We start from the raw sequence: 25,572 nt of genomic DNA, 5'->3' as shown, positions 1-25,572 counted from the left end.
TGATTACTCAAATTTATTCCTTTGTCTTCAATTAAACTGTTCTGGTACACAAAGACAAATATGCAGAATCAGGTGACTAATTAATCAATAAAATCTGTACACTGAACTGCATGAAATATTTTGTATTTCCCAAGTTCCCCTTAGCATTGTTGTTTAGGCTGGTATTATAAACAGAATGAATGTTAGACATGGAAAACAATGATAAGGCCTGACTAGTGAATTGAGCATTAGTTACATTTGTGGTAGTTACAGAAATCAAATCAACCATTCAAAAAAAATAATCAGCCAGTTATTCTACCCATACACATTTTTCAGTACCCAGTAAAAATAAATGACTTCAGCATCCACTACTTCCTGGAACTTAAAGACCAGCTAATTGTCTGTGCTAATTGTCTGTACTAATTGTACTAAAGAATACTAAAGATCACAGACTCCCTCACAGCCATTCATTTAGAAATATCCCATGTTCAGTATGGCATTTCTGCTGTGTCATTTACAAACCTTGCTTTTTAATATATATATTCTGTTATCATTTAACTTAAAGTCACTCTTTCAGTGACAAACAAAATAAAAGGAAGACATTTTAATGTTTTTGTAAGAAAGCAAAAGAAGCTAGGAGAAATGCATTTTATAAGTTCCCCCAAACTATGTTCAAAGTCAGGTGGCTCAGCAAGGGAACTTGTCAAAATGAACCACCCATCTTGGAGTCTCTTGTTCCCTTTGCAATGAAGTAACCTCTCCACTCTTTCAGAGACCACAAACAGAAGCACAACAGCAGCTACATCAGCTGGTACTCACTATCTGCAAGATCTGTGCTTTTAGACAGCTGTTCTAGTTCCCAGCCTAGGTGTGCAGATTCGTTCATGCTCTGTTTCTGAGCAATCTCCAAGACCATGTTCTCTTCTAGAAGTTCTTCAATTCTCTTCTTGTCTGTGTCCCGATCCTGTGCAAGACACACATGAATGAAAACTGGTAAGAAAACAGGACTGGTAAGATTTGCTGGCTTCAAGATGTATCCTGAGCTAAGCTCTTCAAAATGCATCAGCATTCTGGAGACACTGAAAATATAACTTTGACTTCTACTGAGCTTCTTCCGACTCATATTAAATGTGGATCCAGCAAGTAGGTAACTGGCCTCATAATTTGGGGTATTTCAATTATCCAGAAAACAAATCCAGAAAATGAGGCTACCATTGCTTCCAATACTTATTTTTGTCATTTACATTTGTGAGACCTGAAGCCATACTTCAAGGGTCTCAAATTTTGAGAAAATATTACCCAAAATTTCATCAAGTCACCCAGAGAAGCAGCATGCAAAATCACCAGCCACTTTGGAAATGCTGAAGCTTCATGTTACCCTTTATTTGGAAGTCAATAAACACAGCACCTTCAATGTCTTTGTTTCCAATATACCCTGTTTTTATACAGTTAAACCCACAATAATTCAAAACATAGTGGCAAAAGGTGAACTGTAAAGTAAAATACAAGAGAGAGATGAAAAAGTATTTTTATTATTAGTGGGATTATAAAAGCTAACATTTCTTGTTTGTACACAATTTGCCACTTCTTAGATCTGCTTGTCTATGAAGCAATAGACCATATCTCTAATTTATGTCATAGAAAAAATTCCAAAATTTCGTTTCTCATCACAGCAGCAATGGATTCTTAAAATTGCTGTGATTGCTGTGGGTTTTGTTTCCAGCAAAAAAAGAGATCAATTGCTGCAGTAGATTTAATTTTCTGCATCTAACAGATTTCTACTTAACTGATAGATACTAACATCTACTTTATCAGTATATACGATAGCAATCTCCATTTTAAAATTGTGATATATCTCCTTGCATGAAATCAGATTTGTCAAACTGTCTCACACCGTAGCACTGGCAATATTTAAACTGTTAATGTTATAATATTTTAAGAATGCACGTACACAAAGTTCAAACTACAGACATCTTTAACAGCACTATTGATTTATCTGCCTGTCTCCACTGATTTCTCAGGCATCAACTTGTGGGACGTAGAATAAAAACAGAACTTTTTAAAAATAACACAATGAAAAAAAGAGGGCATACCAGCTCTACATCATGAAGTTTAGATTTCAACTGCAAATTCTCCTTCTCTAATTCATGCAATTTATCACCACGAGCTCTTGCCATTGTCAGCTGTTCTTCTAGCATGGCCTTTGTTTCAATTAATATGATGTTGTCCTCTCTTAACTCCTAGAGAGAAAAAGTAACATTGTTAATCTCTTTACATTAAGTGACTTTTCAAAGACCAAGTGACTTTCATAAATTGACATTGTAAAATACAGGAAAAAAATGACTTTTTTCTTTGTTTAATAAAAATGACTTAACCTGATATTTTAATGGGAGATGATTCCATGTTTAATTACCCACGAGTGACTAATGAAAGTAAATTTAATGCTTTCCTTACTGTTCTTTCCTGAATTTTAGATACTAACGGAGTTCCTTTTTCTTTTTACAGGGCTAGATCAAGAGGTGCATCAAAAAGACAGAAGACAGAATAATTGTTCAGATCAGTTACACTGTCATAATGCCTCTTCCCTACCCAACTCACTGCAGTCCCTGACTCAGTTTTCCCAATTACAAATTACATTACATTTATTTTAAATAAATGTTACAGTGTGTTCAAAGCATGTTGTGGAGCACTATCCATCAGTATCACTATGTCCTTATCTCTGTTTCAGTACACTTACATGTAAACGTCTGTTCAACAAAGTTTCTCTCATGAACAGAATTTTAAATCAGTTAAACAGAAGTTGTTTTACACTTATCACTTAACATCCCCCACCCTGCCTTCCCAAATAAACACACGAGTATTAACTGCACAAGCCGTGTCATTTACCACTAAAGCTGTTGGATCTCTTTACTGAGTAAAAGTTTAACTCTGCTGCAGCCACAGCATTAGAAACAATTATAGAGCACTCTTAGCAAAACAACAGATGAAGATCCGTGCATTCAAATATCTTAGCTCCAGAAATAAGAAATGTCCAAAGTATAAAATCTGGCCATGTGTCCTTGCTCATGTTTTAAACACATTTATTAAATTATATGTTATTTCAAGTTATAATGCACCTCACTGCTTTTACTCTTTATGATACTTACATAAGCCTTGAATCATAAATACTATTTTCTGTGGCAGGAACACATCAGCATTTAAAAGATTAAATGGGTACAGGAAGGATTTTTGCCCAGAAGCGTTACAATAGGGTTTGAGGCAGACCATTCAATTTCTAAAGACATTTTCTTTCGCCCTTTGTTCCCTTCCTCCACTCCCTTCCTCTGCTTCAATTAAACATGCAAGACGACAAAATGTTTACGCAGGCAGGATGAAATGCTTATGGCTTGACAAGTTTATTCCTGGACAACAGTCTTCAAAATGTAAAGTCTCTGCTGACATCAGTGTTCATGTCTGCTCTCTCAGACCACAAACATCCAAACCAAGTAGATGCCTGAAAGATCACCAGGCATGAGCAAATTGCTTTCACTGCTTAACCAGCAACAACCTTTGCGTTTTTGGGGGGTAGAATCATACTTAAAAAGCCTCATGTGGCTCAGCTATCTTAAAAAAAAAAAAAAAAAAAAAAAAAAGCTGCAAAGCACAAGTTAAGACTGTCTAGTGACAGTTACTCCCCTTGCCTCCTGATACTAGAGGGAAAACATGATTTAAGAGCCTTATATAGCAATCTCAGTAGTTTCCTGCATCTTCACAGTAGATGGCATAGTATGGAAGTCTACCATACGCATACCACATTGCCCTTGATCTCTCCCTGGGTCAGCTACAAACTTGCAAAATACAAGTAGAATAATTTCCTCACTACAGCAGCATTAAGAAGGACAAGTCTGTTAGTGCTTGTGAAGTGGTTCAACTACCACAATTAAAATGTCTGAGTCTGCAAGTAACTAAAATAATAATAATGAAACGCTAATTTTACAAAAACAACATTTAGGGCCAAGTCTGATCTAACCAAGCCACTTCAGGGTGGGCGAAAAGGCTGACACAGATGACAGACCAGAGGAAGTACACAACACAAAATGTGCTGAATGTCATTTAATCTGCCAGAATGTCCGTAACGAAACGACACCACCATCAGTTCGCTTTGCTAGACTGTCACACTCAATCTTGACCACAGCCCTAAGCAGGAAGGTTGAGTCTGACCTCAAAAACACAGCCTCAGAACTATGCCCAAAACAGCTTACCAAGCAGGAACTAGTTATTTCAGAGTCTCATGAAGAGTCAAGCTATCTTCCAAGTACACACACACACATCCAGGCTCCGGTACAAACCACACAGCACTGGGAGCTGCAATATACAGAATACAAGCACTTTCCATTGAGTGCCCAGGAGGGGTGGACACGTCAGTTCAAAGCAGTTCTGATGAAATCTTAAATTAATAACCTGGTGGGAATGCCTGCTATGGCGAGGTCAACATTGCTCACTGGTATACCCATGATCTGAGGTTGCCTTAACATTGGAAAGTTCATATAATTTAAATAATTACTCCATGGGATCTTCGCAGAGTTCCATCTCAAAGCCTGGAAGGCAGAACTGTTCTAACTACAACATGTCAGCACTAACATCTCACAGAGCTCACTGCATAGGACAGTCCACCTAAAACCGTGTCCATCTACAAATTACTCGTTAGTCAAAAATTCAGCAGGTGGTTGTGTGGTGATGCTTTCACCAGAATTATGTGTTGTTTTTTGCAGCTATGAATTTATTTTTTAAACTGAGTTGTTGTTGTTTTTTTTAAAGTCAACAGCAATAATTGTTTTGAAAACACACTGAATTAAATAAGCAAGAGATTCAAGCCTATTTTGCTTTATATTAAATTGTGATGGTTTAATATGCAACATACATAATCCTGCTTTTGTAATTATGTCGCTGAAATAAATTATATATTGTGTTCCTATCCTGGATCACTGTGCCTTGAAATAGCTTTAAGAATAGCATCACATGCTCATATGGTTACAATTAACTCTGGGGGTAAGTGGTTGCACAATCAGGGTGTGTTGCTACTGGAAGACATTTTCAGAAACTAAAGTAGCAATCAGATCGTTTAAATCTGAAACTAGAGAATTTGCACACACATCCAGACCTAGCCATTAAACACAGTTCAAACCACTCCCTTTGGCAGTTCAGAGGTTGCCCCTACTGAGCCATGATACAGTTATCATCTTGTGACAATCAAACATTGCCTTGGACAGCTATATGAAAACACACAAGAGATGTTTTTGCTTTTTTAAGATGTTCACAGAAATTCCTCCCATCATCCTGTGTGGCAACGTGGCTGCACTGAGAAGGAGGAACGATGGGCAAGGCAGACTCTCTGGCCTCTGAAAATAGCCTGATCTTCTGGAGCACCACAAAGTTCAATGGAGAGGAATGCCAGAGGGAAGCTTTCTGCTGAAGAGAAGCACCTCTGTGGAGGAAGCCCTGCATTAAGCCTGCTCCTCCACATTCACAGTTATGAACTCATTAAACCACCCCAGGAGGAAGATGTCTAGAGCATATTCATCTCCATGTTCCTTGGACAATGGTTAAACTAGAAGGTATTTTCAGAAAAACCTTGTCAAGAAATAGAGAAGGAAAACAATGCACGTGCTTACACGCATTAGGTTCACATAGAAAAAGACTTTTTCCTTTTGCACTCCCTTCTGCAATAGCTCCTTAAATCTCTTACTGCTGCCAGAAATGATTTGCATTACATGCTTTCAGAAATTACTTAAAAGCTTGCTCACAATTCGTAAAGTTCATCACAATATCATACACAGAGCACCTTCCATATTATTTGCCCAAACTACCAAATGTGTATGTGAACAGCAGGAAGGAAAAGAGTGTCCATTTAATAGCTTTCTGCACTGATGCACAAAGTTAAAACCATTTTTCGTCTCACTTACTGATTTGGCACTGCTTATTAACAACCTTGTCAAGACCCTATGAGCCTTAAGGTATCATATTAGCATGTCCTACGCTGTCCTTTACACACCTACTCATTGCTGAGCCTGTGTGAAATTAGCTCAGGTCTTAAGACCTGGAGCTCTGGAAGCCAACCAGTAAATGTCACAAGATGAATTGGCACTGTACAGTCTAGTGGTAAAAATCTCCAGCATCATGCATCCCTGTATAAATCTTACACAACTTGGAATGGTAAACCTAAAGGCTTTTGAGGGATTGAGAGGAATCTGAGCAGACACTGAACTGAATCCCAGCCTTTAGTCCTCTTTTTGGATAGGTGCAAGACTTGAGAGAGACCGACAGAAAACTGACGGACCATGGAGAGCTGGATACTGGCTGGCTACTACGCACAGCTTTTGGGTTACTCTGTGACCATAACAAAGACAGGCTAGTGCCCCATGGAACCTCCTGAATGAACCAGCATGAAACCAGTGCACTTTGCCTCATGCTGCCACTGCGCAAACCTGCCAGTGGATGGCTGCGCCAAGGCTTGATCAAGAGAGGGAGTGGTGAGAATGTGAAACACTCTGGTTATCCTAGACCAAAGAACAGCCTACAAACAGCTGTGCAATCCTGCCACATATTACAAGAGGTCAGTGTCTATGGCAGCAACAACTTTTGCTATAGGCCACGTTGTTCCCCAGTCTTAGAAAAGTGCAATATTGATGGGAAATATTCTTTGTCCCATATCTCAGAGAGGTATCCTTGGAAAGACAACACTCATCTCCAGTACTCAACGCTTTCACCAAAAACTGCCAGGGTAGAAAGAGGGAGCGAAAAAAATTGAACAAAATAGGAACTGAAGCAGAGGTCTCTTTACTGAATGACAGCAAGATTAGCATGCAGACAGTAGAACAGAAGACTGCTGGCTCCAGGACAAGCAAGGAGGATGAGAACTCCACAAAAGAAATAACTATGCCCTTAGATGAAGACAAGGCTAAAAACGTAAGTTCTCCTAGCTCCAGCTAAAAATCTCTGAGCAGGAGGTAGAATCATAAAATCACAGAACAGGTTGGGTTGGAAGGGACCTTAAAGACTATCCAGTTCCAGCCCCTGTGCCATAGGCAGGGACACCTCCCACCAGACCAGGCTGCCCAAAGCCCCATCCAGCCTGGCCTTGAACACCTCCAGGGATGGGGCATCCACAGCTTCTCTGGGCAACCTGTGCCAGGGCCTCACCACCCTGTGAGTGAAGAATTTCCTCCTTATATGTAATTTAAACCTCCCCTCTTTTAGTTTAAAGCCATTCCCCCTTTCCTATCACTACACTAAGCTACACTACATTACTAAGGTACACTGCATTAGAAACTAAGCAACTTCAGTGCACAGTCAAAAGAGAACGATCAGGATACTATCCTGAGAGCTACTGTGGCAGGTTAATGCATGACTGATTTGCCAGCTTGAGGGAGGAAGACAGAGAGAGGCAGGGCTTCATACCCTCTAATGTAAACTGGGAATTCCTGAGCATGAAGGCAAGCTTTTGCAGGCTATTACTGCATCTAATAACCAGCCATCTTTGTGAACCTATTCATAAGAACCAAGAGCTAGCTGGCCCCTTAGGTTAGAGAGGAAAAAGAAATACCTACAAAGTAGGGTTTATAGAGCAGAAATAATTCGTGTTCCCAGCCTGGCAAACGTGAGTCTCAACATTGCTCTTCTATCTCAGACCGGGGATTTTATCTAATTATAGTCAAGGGGGGGATCAATTACAGAACCTCAATGTGTTTAGCAAGTCTGGATATTTATTGGAATTTGGCTGAAGCATTACACATCTGGATTTTTGACAGTTTAGGTGAGGAGGGCTCAAAGGACTGAAAGGAAAAAAATAAGAGCAATCTGACCTAAAGTTAAGGTCAGCCATGCTGTGAGCAATGTGTTTGTCTAGATCATCTCCAAGGTCCTTTCCAACCTAAATTATCTAGTAATTGCAGGATGGGCATAGCTGCAGGTAACTAAGATGAATAACTGTCATTACTATTGGAACACAGGCATACACTTCTCACTGAGATAACCTACTCAGGGCACTAGGGAAGAACCAAGTTTTCCCTTTCTACTACAAGCAACAGCTGCAAAAAAGGGGTGGCTAGAATTTGTCATCTGAGGTCATGCTTCAGAATGCCCATCCACTTTAACAAACAGCTGCAGCTGCTACAGAGCCCTACAGAAAAATAGCCAGACATTCATTTAGCTCATTTACATATGACATTTAAGATGCTGGTGAAAGGATCAAGTCTGGAACACAGACATTTTACCTAAGTAAATTTTCAAGGCTAGACTGAAGGTCTGGATCTTGTAGAAGCATCCAGAAAAGGTCTGTCCTGTTTAGCCACGTCATGCTGCACTAAGCAGGCTTTATTAAAAGTAATGGGTATTTATTCTTGCGTGCACCAAGTCTTTCCTACCACTGAAAGAAGTTTTGATGTTGCTAAGTCAATAACTATAACATATGTTATGAAATTTCCACTTGCTCTCATGTTTTGCTACAGTCAGCTCTCTGACAAATGACACATGAACTGGTAACACAAGGAAAGCCAAACATTAAGGATTACTCAGCAAATCTTTGTCCTGATTTTCACTTGCCTCCATGCGAGCTTTGTAAAAATCCACATCATGAAGTTTCTCTTTGCACCGAACAAGTTCCATCTCAAGTCTCTCCACACGGTTTGCCTTCTCTCTCAGGGAGTCCAGCTCATCTCTATATGCTCGGGCAGAGCGAGCATCTGAGGCCAGATGGATATTCTGACAGACATGAGGGATAAGCAGGGAGAAAAACAGAAGTTGAAAATATGTTATTTAAACTTACGGGTGCTTTTTGTTGTTGTTTTTGTTTGTTTGTTTGTTTTTAAGAGTAAGCAAATAACATTCCCCTGGTGTAGGAGTAAGAAAATTCTCCTACTAGCCAGTATAGTCTCTATAAGACTGATATGTACTTCAGCCTGCCAGGACTTTGCCATTTCCAATGCCTGATGCTGCAAAAGCTTCAGGCATTACTGGGCTATTTGCAAGCATTACTGGGCTATTTGCAAGCTAAACAGATGAGACTGCTCTCACCAGTTAAGTGGAAAGTGTATCATCGCTATGCCACAGTCATAATTGTCAAACAGCTTGCTGGAGTAACTCGAGTTCTTCTAATTAAAAATACACAGAACAGCATTTTTAGTTTCACAGTGAAAGAGGTATTTTTAAATAGGGAAGTCTGTCACAGTGAATTAAGCCCACCTTACCTCTTGTTTTATTTTTTGCAGCTCTAGGGTGAGCTGCTCAACTTCATGTTTAGAATCAACAAGCTGCTCAGACTTCTCTTCCCTGAAAAGGATTAGAAAAAAATTAGTAAGGAATGTTTTTGTTGTTGTTCTGAAACAATATTGATTGCATGGATCCTGCTGGGAAACTGGAAAGAAGGACAGAAACCTCCTAGTATATACTGAACACAGAGCCTCCTTGAGGACATGACAACTTCATAGAAGTAAGGTATGTTTTCTTGTGATACCACATACATCACAGATGTGAAACTGCAACTTTTTTTTTTTTTAATATTAAGTAGAACTGTTCTAAGTCTGGTGCTTAATGATGCTACTGACATCACAGCTACCTTTACTGTCCTCTGGACTTCTCACTAATAATTTAAAAGTGCAGGTAACCACTAGCATTTTAAAATGGGGAAGAGAGAGATGAGAGACAAAAAGCAGCCATCACCCTGTACTTAACAGTTAAGAAAGATGGAACATCCATATACGTTGCCTACTAATATGAATAAAATTGTGAAAGACAAGATGCTGAGAGCTCTTGTAGAAGTCAGTATACTGAAGCTGATAGACAACTGCACTTTCAGGATGCACAGGACTTAATGCACAAGTCTCTCTAGAAGTAAAAGTCACTGGTGACTCACAGCTCCTGTCGAATTCTTCTCAGTTTAGCCTTTGTGTCTGCCAGCTCAACTGCAATGTGTTGCTTGTCTTCATTAGAAAGAGGGCTAGCTGTGTTTGGTGAAGAATCTGGAGTTGGTGCTTTCAGAGGGCTTGGGGGTTGCTGAGACTGTAGATAGTCCCTCTCTTGTGTGAGATCTACAATTACCTGGAAATACAGAGAAGCACGTAGGGTAGTGGGATAAATATAGTAATAATTAAACATTGTTTTTCAAGCATCTAAAATTGATGCACAAATGTAGAAAACTATTAGCCTGTCATTATACAGAATTCAACTGTTAGTCAGGTGGGAAGGTCACACAGAAGAGATGAGCAACCTCCACCATCCTCAGACCACTAAAACATTTCCTTTCCAGTGCTCAAAATAAGCAGCCTACTTTGTTGGAGAACTCATATAAATTGTAACAACTAACAATTTTAACTAACACGTTCACAAAGTCAAATGCATGACAGAAGATTAACAGGCTAAAAAGAAGGGGAGAAGCCTCCTGCAAAGATCTGAAGGTAAGATGAATTTATGAGTCAGCAACAGATAGACCTTGTTACACACTGGAAAAAAAAAAAAAAGCAAGCAAATACACTGGAACCCTTGATGGTAGAAATCACTGGAGAGATAGGCAAGCAATCACAAAGAAGAACGGTTGAGCAGACATGCAGAGATAAAAATCTCAAAACAAAGTCAACTTCAAATGCTTTGGTCTCTTTACTGCATGCACTCTTCTTACCAATAATTTCACCACACTTCAGTGTTTATATGTGAATGAAAAAGAAACTTTCTACAGATTTTCAGAGGTGTAGTTCAAAGGTATAGAAAAAATAGAAACCCAGTTTAAAACAAACAAACAAACAAACAAACAAGACAACAGAGGGAAGAGAGCCGCATGTGCTGCTCCACATCAGCACTATATAAAAGATAGAGAAGTCAAGGTACCTCTGTGCACTCATCTCTCTCATCAATAAGCCTCTTGAGGTGAAAAACCATATTCCTGGAGAGAGACTCCAGTTCTTCTGGGGCCATGTCTGGGAGCTCCAGCCACTGCAAGTCAAAGACATTCTCCTGGTTGTGAGTCACCTAGGGACAAGGGGAAAAAGAAAAGTTTCCACTAGTTGATTTTTAATACATTTTTTTTGCTGTATGTGGAGCATCTCCCAGGTTTTCCTACTGATCTGTTAAGAAACATAACACATTTCACCAAAAACAGGTTGGAAATAACAGACATTGACTAGGTTAACTCTGACACTACCCGGCATTTTCCAGTATTTATTTATTTATTTTTTTAAGTATAAAGACTGACGATTTTTAGAAGTGGTCAGGTATAGGCAAGCACAAGTCCTATTGACAAATGCGTTAGAAACTGTCTTACTTCAAGCACTGCAGCAGTCACTACAGAAGTTAGAAGGAACTGCTAAGACTGAGAAGCTCTGTTTCCAATGAATGTGCAATTTGCAGCTGATAGAGCTGAGAGGATCAGACTATTCGACACATCTCTGGTCGTTGCTAGCAGTGTTTCTGTTCACTGATACCTTACTCACACTGGTTTCATATGAATCATTTAGCAGAAATGCAGTGCAAGCGGAAAGGCTCTCAACCTCAATCAGTTAAAGAATGTTCCTGCTTATGTGCTTATCTTTTTTTTTTTTTTTAACGCAGATTATTTTTTTTAATGTTAATGGAAAAGTTCCTGAATTAGACTTCCACTATTTGATCCTTAAATCGCAGTGCATTAAGCTTTTTACACCTGCACCTCAGGACATCAGACCTCACCCAGTGCCCATTTCCCAGTGAGGCACACCCAAGCAGAGGGCATTTCCTTAGGGCTCTCTTTGGGTCTCCAAAGCAAGCTGGTTCCTCACAGCTACACCTAGTCCTTCCTTTTACAGAAATCTTAGAAGTCTAAGAATACACCTGTCATTGAATCAGGCTTCTCTTTAAAAACAAAGTATATGTCTAATTTCAGCTGCAGAGATGATTTTCAAGACCATCTGAGCTGGAGCCCCACTGACCCAAGCACACCCCTGAGGAACCTGTGTCATCTGTCACAGAAGTAAGGGACTATGTGCCCACATCATTACTGTAAACGGGTCTTCAGCTCCTAAGCCAGACATGATTTCTGAAAATATTACACACACATCCTTACAACAATATCTTCTAAACAGCGTATAAGCAGCAAGCACATTTAAAAAAAAATGTCTACCATTTTAAAAAATGCCTAACATTTTCACCTTATAATTTGATTACAATATCGTATCCACAGAACAATTATTTTTTCTCTGAAGTTCATGAATGCAGCATGAAATTTCAAGCATCAACATATTAAAGCAAAAATATTGATGTGTCAAGTCAAGGAGAGGATAAAAAAAATCAAAATAGAAAATACTGAGAATCCCACCTCCTGAATGTGTGACACGATGGCAGCTTGGGTTTCAATATCCAGCTGTTTTATTCTTTCAATAAACTCTTCTTTTCTTTCACACTGTTAAAAGAAAACACTCCCTGAAACAGTGCTACATCCTAAAACTTACTACAACATTTTCCAGCTGCCCCCCCCCCAAAAAAAAAAAAAAATAAATTGCTACATTGCTAATGACAAAATATTCAAGATCTACATGTTGCCATGTTAGAAGGTATAACACTTCGTTGCTCCATATGGAGCATGCACTGAATCATGCTGTAAATTATTTCAAGTCTTTTATAGCTGGTACAAGTAAGGCTAAGTTAAAAGTCTGGTTTTGCTCTTTATAAACAAGTTAAAAATGCAAAGAGACCAAGAGGTGGGGCAACAGCTGGAGGAAATTATCACAGCTTCATTAATGGAGCTGCACAAACATAAACCAGGTGAGTACAAGACCTACATTTACAGTGCATCATTTAACCTGTCTGCATTTTGCATGGCTTTGGCAATGAAAAAAGATGCATCTCTTTAGATACTATTCACATCAATGCTTCACTTTGCTTGTTGGACAAAATCAACATGTGCTTTAGATAAAAAGTAGGGTTGGGAAATCTTCTGGATAAAAATGAGTGACATCTCAGACAACCAGTTTAGTAAATCTTTCACTAAAAGTTTTTAAGGTCAGACATCTGCTATCAATATATCAGGAACTGTACACTAATAGCATTACAATGCACAGTTGTTACAGGAAGGCAATAGAAAAGTTAAACATTAAGGTTTTTAAAACTGCTTTTTCTGTCATTTACAGTGTTCCTTTGGGGTTTGCTTCTGAGTCTCTCCATTCATTTTACTGGGAAGAACCTCGGAACTGTAAATGGGGACTGAGGATGCACAGCAGCTTGCCAAATCAGACCTCTGTTCTTTGTGTTGCAATGTAGCACCGAGATGAAGTTCAGAGCAGCCATATGAAGACAGCGTTACTCTGACATAATTGACTTGACACAGCTGAGCAGGGTAAGTGTCCTAAGGCATGACAAAAACACTAGGCAGACCTACAAACAAGGTCAATTATAAGCAAAGGCTAGCCCACCATGCATCTATTGTTTACTACCAGGGAGGTTTGGTGGGCAGAACACTGATTTCTTTATCTGGTAACTGTCGCCTGTTTCTGGGGATTTTCCCACATACGTTGCCTGTCCATTTATTTTAACAAATGCCACATAAAAATCCCCACATGAATATACAAAGTAGTTATTCAGCTTAGATTTTCTACATATAATATCCAATCAAATCATTATGCAAACAAAATCAGGCTTCATTAAACAAACGTTTAGACTGTTAGCTTATCTATTTGTTTTGCATCCACTGTGTACTGCTCCGCACGCATTTCCAAATAGTAAGAAAATAAACCACCAATCTTGATATCAAGAACACTGTTCGAAGCTTATCTTTTCACATTCTGTTATCAAAGTTGGCTAATTAGTTGCAAGAGCACACATCCTGCATCTGATTTAAGTGTTGGTAACATTGAGGTTACTCTGTCACAAACTGTGCTTCCTGTCCCTGTGCTGTCTTTTTCCCTGCATCTACTTCATTCACCTATTGTGTTTTTTCACAATTTTAGTTCACAATTTATCTTGAGCTGGGGATTTTTTCATACAGCAGTGATCTTTGGGTGGATTTTCTCAGTCTAGAAATAACAAAAGATTGAGAAGATTCAAAAAAGAGTATTTCTCAAGCCTTTAAATGTTCACCTGCACAGCACATCCCAGAACCAACAACAGCAGCTTCTTAATTTCATCCATACTTTTACCTAGAGAGGAAAAAAGGGAATCAGTATGTATATGCAATATAAATTAAGTACTTGCAAATCATCATCTCCAAAATATCCTCAAGAGAAATACCTTCTTTGAACAAATGCCTGTTGCTATATGTGCCCATTATACTGTTACCATACTTTCCATTTAACAGTACAACTCTTATGGATTATTTAAAATCCCAAATCCGAGACTTCCCCCCATGTGCTACCCTCACTTACATTTTCTAAGATTTTTTTTCTGACTCATGCAGGAGTTTTTTTTTCCTTAAAATGGTTTGTGCATAACATGCCCAATGCTTGTCCCTTAGTCTGTGATTGACAAGGGTGAAAAACAAAACACACCCTGGGCAGAAGGCAAAGGACAGTTGCTCTAAAAAGACAAACACATCCTAAATTCTGCGTCTGTAGTTACTGCTCAGCGTTCCCCAATAGCGAAGGCCATTCTGTGCACATAAATCCTCTCCTTAGCAGAGATACTTCAGCAACTAATGCTGCCTCTGTTCTGCATCAAAGCCTGTTCTCACTTTGAAGCGCAAGCCCCATGTGCTAAGAGGGATGAAAAATGAGCGTTGCAGAAGGGAGGAGAGGCAGCCAGCCATATGCTCAGGAACTGTGGGGGGGAGGAGGGACACACAGGTTTGTCACCACAGGGGACCCTGCTGCGGCTGACAGCCCCGTGCCACCTCCTAAGGTTAGGAGAGAGGAAGCCACACTCGGGGAACCGGCGTGGCTCTGAGCCAGCTCCAGATCTTCTTTCAACAAAATTTGTGTGTGGATTGTTGGGCGTTAAAGAAAATTATGTATATCAAAGGTAGACGCAGGGAGGTGGATGCCAAGGAGCTTCACAGAGGATCAAAATTAATGATGTAGTTATAAAAGAACCGAGGTTCAAAATGAGATGTTCAGGAAAAGCCAGTCTTCATCCACACAGGGGAAGAGGAGAGAAACAAATGGGCCACATACAGCTCTCTCTCATCCCTATATGACTGTTTCCTGACACAAGGTACATAACTGTGGGATAAACATTCCCACTTCATCCCCTGCACTGAGCAGACAAGATGGCGACTTTTGAGTGCCCCCGTGTCCCCCACCAACACCATGCCCCCAGGCTAGGCCAGCAGCCTGTCAGCGCCACATGCAGGACCAAGGCTGGGCGGCCGGCCTTGCACCGACCCGCAGCCCCATGGCCCCACGCTGACCACAGCCACCACAGGGCCTACTTGCAGCCCAAGAATTCACAGCACTGCACATGGACAGCTTCAGAAATAATTTGTTTTCTCATATTCTTTTAAAAGAGAAGTGCTCTGCAGAGGCTTTAGATGTACCTTACTTGATTAACAACTTCTCAACAACTTTATTGTTCTTTTCCTTACAGGATATTTGAAAATTGTTTTCCACAAGCATGTAATCTTCCTTGGCCCCTCTCCCCCAGCAACATACCTGACTTACCCCCTTCTGAAATTTTACAATCTAATATACAAATAACATTTCAGTACCTCTCACACACAAACAAAAACAAACAAAAACAAACAAACACAAGAGATCTGCTACTTCATGAATAGTTCCTGCAGCAACACCACTAGCCCAAGGAGACACTGCATGTGGTCAGAATTCCCCGCCCTGCCCCCCAAAGTGTAGCTTCTGTTAAAGTTTCAGCGTTTGGTTTCACTCTGCATCAGTTTCAGGGCAGATCCAGACTAGGTATTAAATGCAGAGCAAGTTGCTAAGTGAAGGAGAGCAGGTGACTGCGGTGTCCCTCTTCTTCTCCCAGACTTACTGCAACACCTGCTCCAGGACACCGAAGGAGCAGGTCCTGCTGACTCCAGATCATGCCAGACAGGTGCTCGAACCCCAGCTCTGGGTCCCCAAACCCAACCCATGCACCACAGCATCACAGCTGTCCTCCAGGTGAGCCTGGTGGCTCAGAATTATTCGGTTTAGAAAATTATGTCCAACAAGTGCATCTATATATCCCAAAGCCAGGTGAGTTACTTAAGCCATTCAAACCATGCTGTCTGGGTCAAAGGCAATAGGTTTTGTTTTCCTCTCTGTGAGATGACAGATGTGCACTGGTGATGCTGCATGACCCTGTGAGGTGAAATACTGTTAGCAGGGTGACTTAACGAGGTCAGCCTGTTCTCCCATCAGGGACTGACCTTGCCTGCAAACACCACTTAGAGACCTCGTCCTCACTTGAGCTCTCCTGTCAGAAAAAGAACCCCAGGGAGACACAAGTCCCTTTGGCAGGGAAAGCTCAACTGCAGCTTATGGAAAGCAGTGAGAAAGTAAAAGACTGAAGGCAATCATGAGTTTGGTAGTTTGCTGCTGTTTAAAAGCTAACATTTGGCAGCCTTATTAGCTGACCTTACCAGGAGCATGCTCCTTTAACCTAGGAAGCAAGTGCTTAGGTCTGGGGCAGCTCTCGACAGGCAGATATCCACAAGCTGAAGCCATTCAATTAGCACCTAAACAGAGGTGCTAACAAAAAAAAATTGATGCGTTGCTTGTCTTTTTTTTTTTTTTTTTTTTTTTTTTTGCTTCCTTTTTAACACCTTTTTGAGAATTCCTGGGCAGCTGCTTGCAGGCTACATATCTGGGCCTGCGATGGAGCCAGCAACCTGGGGACATGCAGAAAGCCCATCTGCTGCTGGCAGCGGGTTGTCTGGAAAGGGGAAAAAGCCAACACCACCTGCGTGCCCCAGGAGCCGCCCTGTGCCGCCGGGCCAGGAGGCCCCTCTGCTCTTGCAGGAGACAGAGGGTGAGAAACAGATGGCATGATTCAGGGAGAAGGCGGGCAAAGAGATTAAGAGACAACAAAGAATTAGGATGAAGGTACAGAGATGATAGAGGATACTAAAAAAATGAGAGGGGGGTTGGAAGAGAAGGAAAGATGTAACAGAAAATGGAAAAAAAAAAGAGAGAGAAGGAGCCCAAGCACAAGAAATTTTGAGCTTGTGTAGCTTCTTCATGTACTTTCTAATGTTAACTTTCCTCCAACAGGCAAGAGGAATGATATTTTGTGTAGTGCTACATGCCAGCGGATCTGTGGAGAAGCTGGGAAGGGGTGAAGCACACAACTGCTGTTTTTCGCAGCTGTAGCAACATCCTGGATAAGAAAAGCCTGAATTCTAAATTTACGCTATTGAGGCAGTGTTTTGTTATTAACTTCATACTTTATGAACCTTTGTGTGTCTGGAGGATTATGAAACAAAATGAGGAAGGAAACCAGACATGAAAAAATACCCCAGTGGGAGCACACATCTTTTAGGATTTTAATGAAAACCAGTTTCTATAGATATTTACTAGCAGGGATCTGGGGCTTGCTCATTCACAAACTTCGCATGTAAAGTGAAAAGGGGATCTAAATACCAAAGTTTTTGTTTTGAAGAGGCAGAAATGAGCCTACATAAGGCAAACAAGACCTCATTTCTATTCTTGTTCTGAAAGAAGTTAAATGCCCCCTGCCCCAAAGAACCATGTCTGATGAAAAATATGCTGATGATTTTCATATTGAACACAAGGAATTGGTGGTGCAGTAGCAAACTGAAAAGACTGTTCAAGAAAAAACTTGGAGGAAGACAAAAACAGAGAGGAATTTTAATGGTAATAGTAGTCTACTGCACAGCACAGTGAGAGGAGTAAGTCCTGTAATGCCAGATGCATGACTTTGCAAGTCAGATTCCTGGAAGTTTTCTAAACTCTTTAACTAAACTTTCAGGTTTCTTTTCAGCTCCTTGCTTTCTAGAAAACAGTCAAAGACTTCATCTTCTCACAAACTAGTTTTTGTAATTGTAATGCTTATGGGACAAATGAACTGCAGCAGGCAAACCTGCCACAGCCTGGAACAAAATGATTTAGAGTACATGGAAGCTCATAAAGCCCCTAAACCTAGTAGACATGCACCATCTCCTGTGCAAACGCCCAGCTGCAACAGCATTTTTAGCAGCAGTGGCTCTGTCTTTTCAACAGTCCCATGTTCCAAATACAGCTGTAGAAGACCTGAGTAGTCCCAAATATTGAGTGCCAAATGGGAGCTACATAGCAAGAACAGCGTTCTCAGCTTTAGAGCTCTGCAGTTCATAATTTAAAACATGTAACACCTCTTTTGGGTGTTTTAGGACAAAGTGAAATTTGCAGATTGCACTGGTGAACAGACAGCTCTGAAAAACATGCTTAGTAAAACATTGTGTGGGCACATTACAAGGAAGAAGTCACTAAAATTATTACAGATCAAATCATATGGAATGATTTAGCAGCTCTCTGGTCCAGGATCTATGGAATTAATACAGTCATTAGGAACCATCCCAGTTCAAACAGTACGCAACAACACACTATGTATTCCAAGAATGTGATTATATGATAATTTTTTCTTCCTCTAGGCAAGAGGTATCTTTCATTCAGATATGGGGTTGGAGTTAGACGATCTTTAAGGTCCCTTCCAACTCAAGCCATGGTATGATTGCCTTACTTATGATGCAGGGAAAGCAAAAACTGGGATTTGATGAATGCCTCTGAGATCCACCCCTGCCAGTCTGCCTGCCTGACTTTGGCCTCCAGCCTCAGCTGCTCCCCACAGCTCCCAACCCAGCACTGCCCAGCAGATGCTCCCTCCAGGACCCTCCTTCCCCTACCTCCCCAACTCTGTCCTGAATTGGACCGCTGACAGAAAGAGGTTTTTCCTCTACTGTTCTCATCACTTTTAAGCATTAGCCTCTGATAATTCATATCTGCCTCATCTCTTCTCCCCATACTGCTGTCATGCCCAGCCTCCTCACTCCTCTGTCAGCTTTCCCTGGGGTTTCTCTGTATTCATGCCAAAAGCACCATTTCCCATGCTGACGACTGCTTTGTCCTCACATTTCTATTCAGTCTCCAGCCCTCCTTTAGCTCTCTCACTGACAGAAAGAATATCTCATTTCACTTTCTTTTCCTCCCATGTGTCACTGCCTTCCTCTCACTCTTCCCTGCAAAACACTCAGCAACAGAGACATCAATCCAACAGTGACCACTCACACACACATAACACAGCCAACTCTTGCATTAGGTTTTCTTGTGAGTTGCTTTCTATTGTTTTTAGTAACTGTTCTGCAGACCTCTCCTCCCTATTGCTTCTTTCCAGGCTTCCCCTCAGCCCTGAGCCAGGTCTCTTTCTGAAAACTGCCCTAGTTCTTTATTTCCCTAACCATTTCTTCAGCACATTCTCCTTTACCTCTAAGGGTAAGATTAAGACAAGCTTCTTTTGAAATCCTCTCCCCAGAAGTCTACTTGCTTATGTTGTTTGGAGCAAGCACATCTCAAGTCTTCCTTTGCACAACAGCTACCTGTGTAGTGCCTAAGCTGTAACTGGTTCTCAAAAGCAGTATGTAATATGGCTAAACAAGAGCTTCATGTTTTTAATACACACACACCCCATCATTTTCAGCCATCTCGCTGTTATATTCTCACATTCTTTATCCTCCTTCTCATGTTCTATTAAATAATGTCAGCAGTAAGTCAGGGACAGATAAATAAGAAAACCAACGAGAACACCACATTTCAAAAGATGTCAGAAAGTAAGGCAAACGTCTGGTTGTAATTAGAGGAGCTGGCCAATAGCTTTCCTACAAGAGACACATCAGGTGCTTTCTTCAAAGAAAGATTGATTTAAGGTGCTGGCAAGCACCAAGTCAACGGTGGGAAACTATACATAAGTACACGACAGCTTTCAAGTGTGCAGCTTCCCCAGGAACCAATGCTGTGGTTACTGTTACGAGCCTCCTGCCAGCTGTCACTCAGGACCAGCCACTACAAGAAGCCAGACAGCCTTTCCCATTGACGCAGCCAGCAGCGTTTGCCTTTTTGGCCCAGACGTCTCTATTCAGAAGCACTCTCGATGCTAGCTAGCACCCCAGCTTTTGTCCATTGCCCATATGACTGAGAAAAGCAACAGCTCTTACATTTGTATTTTCTGTAGCTGTAACAGGAGCCTGTGCAGAAAAAATAAGACTGGCATTTCAGAGTTTACTGTGCTTGTTGAAGAAGTGAGTACCTTACTCTCAGCTTGATTTTACCACAAAAGTGTCAAGACTGAGTTTCAGTGACCTGGTATCTGTAAGTTATTATTCTTTTCTGATATAATCCCTTTGTCTATGTACATACGCTACAGCTGCCAAGAGCAGCACAATGGAATTTTCTGCCAAGGTTTCTGCCATTTGTTTGTTCTGGAGATGCTGGTTACCATGTCATTCCCCGTCACTGCTGACAGGGTTCATTCATTTTTCCTTCTTTGGTAAAAATAGATCCACTGTCCTTGGCACTGGTATTGTGCTACAGCAGAGATAGAAACTAGGAGGACAAATGGGTCTTCTATAGCAGACTGTGCTCTTGGTCACTTGCAGAAACAAGTGAAGAGACGTGACTTCCAAGCAAACAGTTGTTGCTTTGGCGACAACTTGCTATCACACGTGTATATAGGTGTATATTTGCAAAACATATGCAAACATGTCAGATATTGCACTTGTATATACAGAGAAGTAGAATAAAACAAATACAGACTTCACTCAGCATGGGGGGGAGGTGAAGAACCCAACATACTACTCACCAGAAAGAGGATCTTTGCCAATCATTAGAACATTTGGTAAATTCATTACGATCAGCTGCTGGAGGACTTCCTAAAGAAAAGAGAACAACAAAGTTCAGTGTGGAGGAATCCCAATCAATCACGCCACAAAGAATATAGAGCTCCATCGATTACAAAGCCTTTAATATACTGGCAGTTCAGAGGTCACAAGAGGAAGCCCCACTTGAGAGAGAAATCCCTATTTGAAGATGGCATCAGGTTGCACAGCTAACATACACTAATCGCCTCTTTTAACAATGCAGGAGAAAGAAAACTTGGAGGGTCCCATGGTACTAATCAAAATAAATGCACAGCCATGCCAGGCACACCCATCAGTCATGCCTTTACCCCAGGCATGACCTGTATTCATTTGATGTTCAACATACAGCTGTTGTCATGTTCCAAGGCGTACAAACGCAGCGGGTTCATCAAAGGCACCTAAGCCTGTCTGTGAAGTTTGAGTAATTCAAATAATTGGTCAAATTATTTCATGGGGCTGAGATTCTAATGATGGGCTTGGGAAGTGGGTGTGGGGGAAAAGCTATTGAACAGACTTCTTGCACTGCTCAGAGAAAATGGATTTGCTTCCTTTGTTTTTAATGGGGAGAAAAAACACATTTGGTTAATAATGTTGTGAACCTCATTTAAATGTCCTTTTATCCTGGGGGGAGATAAGGGAAGGGAGGTGCATTGTTCAGTCGGAATCGCTTAAATGTCAGCTGCCTGAAGCTACTCTGAAATGACTGAGCAGGCTTAGAGAGGAAAAGCTACGAGCCCTGGGGCAGGCAAAATGCCCAAAGGTGGACAAATAAACACACTGCAAAGGGAACTCCATACCATGCTGTGTTCAGCCACACACTCAAGTAATTTTTAGTAACATACAGAGCGTATCAGTACAGTTCCTAGCTTCAACCTGCGGTTACTAGCACCCATTTATGATGACTGGAATAAAACATGATGCTGGCAAGTATATATTTCACATAAAAAGACTGGGAGGAAAATGGCTGTATGGTGAAAGCACCATACTGGGATTCAGGAAACAAAGGTTCCCCATATGACTCTACCAAATGTTTGGCAGGTGCCCTTTCCTCGCTCGTCTCCACATCCCAGACTCCCCCACAGCCATGGGGAGGGCTCGTGCCTTAAAACTCGTGAAATCCTCAGCGCCAGAGGAAAAAACACTGCAGCCAGGCACAAAGCACAGGCACACATTTCCTAAAACAATCACCCATTCACCGAACACTTCCTCTCCAAGTTACTGGGTTGTTATTTCTCTGCTTTCAAAGTTACTGTAGGAAGAAAAATTAAACGTGATTGAAAGAGGAAATATTCCAGTGAGCCTGCAGCATCTGATAAGTCATCAGAGTGGATGCTTTTTTTTAAAAAAAGTTTTGGACATAACACACATCAATTTTGCCCCTCCAATCCATGCTCAGGATACACTCCTCAGCAGTAACTTCCCGGATAAAGTAGAAATATCTCAGCGGCACAGCTCAGAAGGCAGGCTCTACAGCTCTTCCTGCAATGTGAAGTTTGGCTAATGTGGACCAGGCATTTGTTGAGCCATCAGCCAAATGCATTTTATAGTTTATGCATGTTAAACAGAAGTCTGCTTGCACCTGTTATCCAAGCAGCTGCAAGCCATATCGCTGGTAAGCACACAGAGCTGGATGGCAGTATCTGTTATGGCAATACAGTGGGGCACCGAGGCTTTAAACAAATTCAAAATTTGCATATGCCGAAGTATTGGGCTTTAACCGGCGATTTCCATGGCAAAAAAAAAAAAAAGGAGAATTTTGTTTCCAGTCACCCAGCGCATGGAGTGGCACTGAGGCAGGAATGCATAAAGAATTCGGTTTGTCTTTGTGTAATCATCAGATCGCCAGCTACTTAACCCGCAGACACAAAGGACATTAGGGCTAACCTTTCTGCTGTTAGCATTCCCATGCACTCCTCCCGTAAAATTATTGCAGTATTATTGCAGTATACCATCCAACATAACCGTGCCTGCACGCCCCCGGGGCCGCCCCAACCTTGCATCTGGCAGGAGCTGAACGCAAGCAGAAACAGCCCTGGAGCTGTGAGGAGTGATTTCTTAATTCAGACTGAAAGATCCCAATTGTTGCGAGAGGTGAGACGCTGGTCTGTTTATGTTTAAAATACACAGATAACTACCTTTATCATTTAAACGCCTCCACCTAAGATTATTATTTGTGATAACGCTGTTACCTTGTGCAGCTCGTCGGTAGGTCTCAGTGCTTTGTAAAGGAAGGTCAATGCCACTGCCCTCATTTGTCAGGATGGGAAAGAATCACGGAAATCAAGCTACTTCAGTTTAGTGAACTACCCTCCATTAAGTGAGATTTACCAACACACCACCCGGCTACAAGGGTGAGCTGAAGTGTGTGAGTTGAAAGCTCTTACATCGATGCTGATTAATTATACCCCTGATTTTATACAGGCTAAAACCACACAAATTTACTAAGGCTCAGCTGACACGTAGTGATTCCGTAGCTGGGACAATGTGATGGTGCCTCAGACACATTGCTTAAACCCTCACATTTAACCCCACCACGCTGTGACCCCTCACCACAGATCAAGGCGCTCCACAGAGCCAACCAGCCCCTACACCAGCCACTGGGCTAACCCGGCCACGCAGCTGGAGCCCAATCAGCGAAATAAATAGCAGATAAAATGTGACATCTCCCCCCAAGGGCAGCAAGCAACTGTATTATCTAAAGGATGCTGTTACATGTGGAATCCAACACAGCTCTGAGTCACAAGAGCAAAGACAGGGATGCCGTGTATCCATGGATTCGTTCCTCCTCAGATGCATGGCATGGCCAGGAGCCGCTGCAGAGCAAAGCGAGGTTTTCGAGCACTTTAAATTGCCCACAAAAACCCACAATACTCCAGAGAACAACTATACAAGCAAAAATTCTAATTTCTCCTGTGAGAGACCTTTTAATCATTTTTACAGTGCAAGGAAAGCTTGATTAAAACGGTAAAGGTTACAGCAACAACATATGGTAACAATTTCCCTAATTATTAAAACAATTAGGGCTTGAGTTGTCAGCTTTACACTGAGGCCATTAACCAGCTTGGAGGCCAACAACTGCACGTTAGGAATCATCTTTCCCACACTACTGTTTGCTTTTTTTTTTTTTTTTTTTTAACTGCTGCTAATGAGATTTCCATGACAAAATCATGTTGCTATCAGCAGTCTGGTTTAAGGAACACTATTCAAAACAGATCATGATTAGGCGTTAGCACAACTCCTGTCGGTGCCTAATTCTCTTCCAAAGAGGATATTTTAAACTTGACGTGATTTGTCCAAACTCTCAGCTCTTTTGTCAGCAGTGATGGCTGCAGGAATTGATGCTTTTAGTTAGCAGGTCATTGCTTATCATCACAAAATAGAAATATTGGCAGCTAAAACTCACGCTACTTGAGCCAGACCCCCCAAACCCAGTAGGAAAAGCCCAGAAAGGTTTCTGCCTGGGGAGTTACGTGAGCCTGTATCAAGCGGGACAGCGTCCCATCCATGTGAAGGTCAAGCTGCCTCTTCAGTCCTTGCTCTCTGCCGGGCCTGCCCGCAGCGGCGTGGAGAGAGGCAGGCTGAAACACCCGGCAGGCAGGAGCAACAGGGAGCAAGTCTGGCTGCCAAAGCCAGAGTTCTGCTGAGAGCAGCGAGGCACTCCACACCAGCACCCTGAGGATTCAAAACTACTCTGAAGTTCCCCAGGAATCATGAGGTTAGCATGTATATAAATGCTGCGTCCTTGGCAGTAGCCTTCTGACCTCTGAGGCCTTGGCATACACTTGCTTCACATTTGTGGTCACTTAGCTAAAAAGAGAGCTTAAAAGAAAAAAAAAAAAGCCGAAATTCCCCCCCCCACACTCTACAAGTTGAGCACTTTAGGAGAAAATCAAGACACGTACAAGATTCCTGATAAAACTGTAAGTGCTGAGTGAAGCCCTTAGGCTTATTAAGAACATGAACAAACACTGCAGCAACCTCATCGCCTCGGTCAGAGAGCTTCCAATTTGTCTCTGGAGTGCTGAGGCATGTTTTACTTGCTGTTTTTATCTTCCTAAGATCACACACGCAGGGTATGTGCTGTCTGCCTTGGGTCATCAGCAGATAGGCAGTGGCAACTCTCACTCTCAAGTCACCCTGGTCGTGTATTAACACTTTATTTACCCACAGCGGGGTAAATGGGCCCCTTGTAATTCTGCAGGAACAAAACCTCCTGGGCCCATAATGCACATTTGCTCCTTCAAAATACATGTGCAACAGCATGGAAGAAAATGGTCTTAAGGTATTTCTTGGCTGCATTTTTAAATGCCAGTGAAAGCGTGCCAGTGGTTCCAGCAAAGAAAGCACTGCTAGGAGAGGAGTGAGTAAAACTGTCCTGCCCATGGCTCAGACACCAGGCAAATATAAGGTTTACAGAGACTCTGTGCCACAGTACAGCACAGCGTCAATGTAAAGTAACTACGAGCTTCTCATGCAGAATTAAATTAACCTCTGTCTGAAACCTAAACAAGGAGCAGTCCCAAATAAATTATGTAAGAAGAACAGCAGCCGACTGGCCATTGTAATTCAATGCTCAAGCCAAGCCATTCCATTTAAGTATATTGCTTGGCTATAAAATGCTAATTGCCCAGCTGACTGGGAGCCAAATGGTGCTTCCCTACTTGAAATGCCCATGAGGAAAAACCATCAACAGCTTTATTTATACCACTAAAAGCAAACATTCCCTGGCCAGAGAAACAGGCTTAATTTCAACTGCAACTCAGACCCACGGAATGGGAAAGTTCAGCAGAGCCCTACCTATGCAGCGCTGTCACCAC

The 25,572-nt window shown here is 41.6% G+C and overlaps 1 protein-coding gene across 4 annotated transcripts in view; it reads right to left on the bottom strand.

Moving 5' to 3' along the window:
* CCDC88C (coiled-coil domain containing 88C) overlaps nucleotides 1–25,572 on the bottom strand; it is a 91,867-nt gene that overhangs the window by 33,481 nt on the left and 32,814 nt on the right. For all 4 annotated transcript variants that reach the window (XM_068682947.1, XM_068682944.1, XM_068682946.1 and 1 more), the window contains exons 4-12: nucleotides 20,698–20,767; nucleotides 14,053–14,111; nucleotides 12,296–12,379; nucleotides 10,837–10,977; nucleotides 9,869–10,053; nucleotides 9,204–9,285; nucleotides 8,560–8,718; nucleotides 2,073–2,219; nucleotides 799–943 (exon numbers count right to left, since the gene is read on the bottom strand). In XM_068682947.1, the coding sequence (XP_068539048.1) occupies nucleotides 799–943; nucleotides 2,073–2,219; nucleotides 8,560–8,718; nucleotides 9,204–9,285; nucleotides 9,869–10,053; nucleotides 10,837–10,977; nucleotides 12,296–12,379; nucleotides 14,053–14,111; nucleotides 20,698–20,767 (1,072 nt within the window). The remainder of the gene's footprint in view (nucleotides 1–798; nucleotides 944–2,072; nucleotides 2,220–8,559; nucleotides 8,719–9,203; nucleotides 9,286–9,868; nucleotides 10,054–10,836; nucleotides 10,978–12,295; nucleotides 12,380–14,052; nucleotides 14,112–20,697; nucleotides 20,768–25,572) is intronic.

The sequence above is a fragment of the Anas acuta genome, chromosome 5 (assembly GCF_963932015.1).
Source record: "Anas acuta chromosome 5, bAnaAcu1.1, whole genome shotgun sequence".
Taxonomy (NCBI): Eukaryota; Metazoa; Chordata; class Aves; order Anseriformes; family Anatidae; genus Anas; species Anas acuta.
This window is presented reverse-complemented; position numbering and strand designations above follow the sequence as displayed.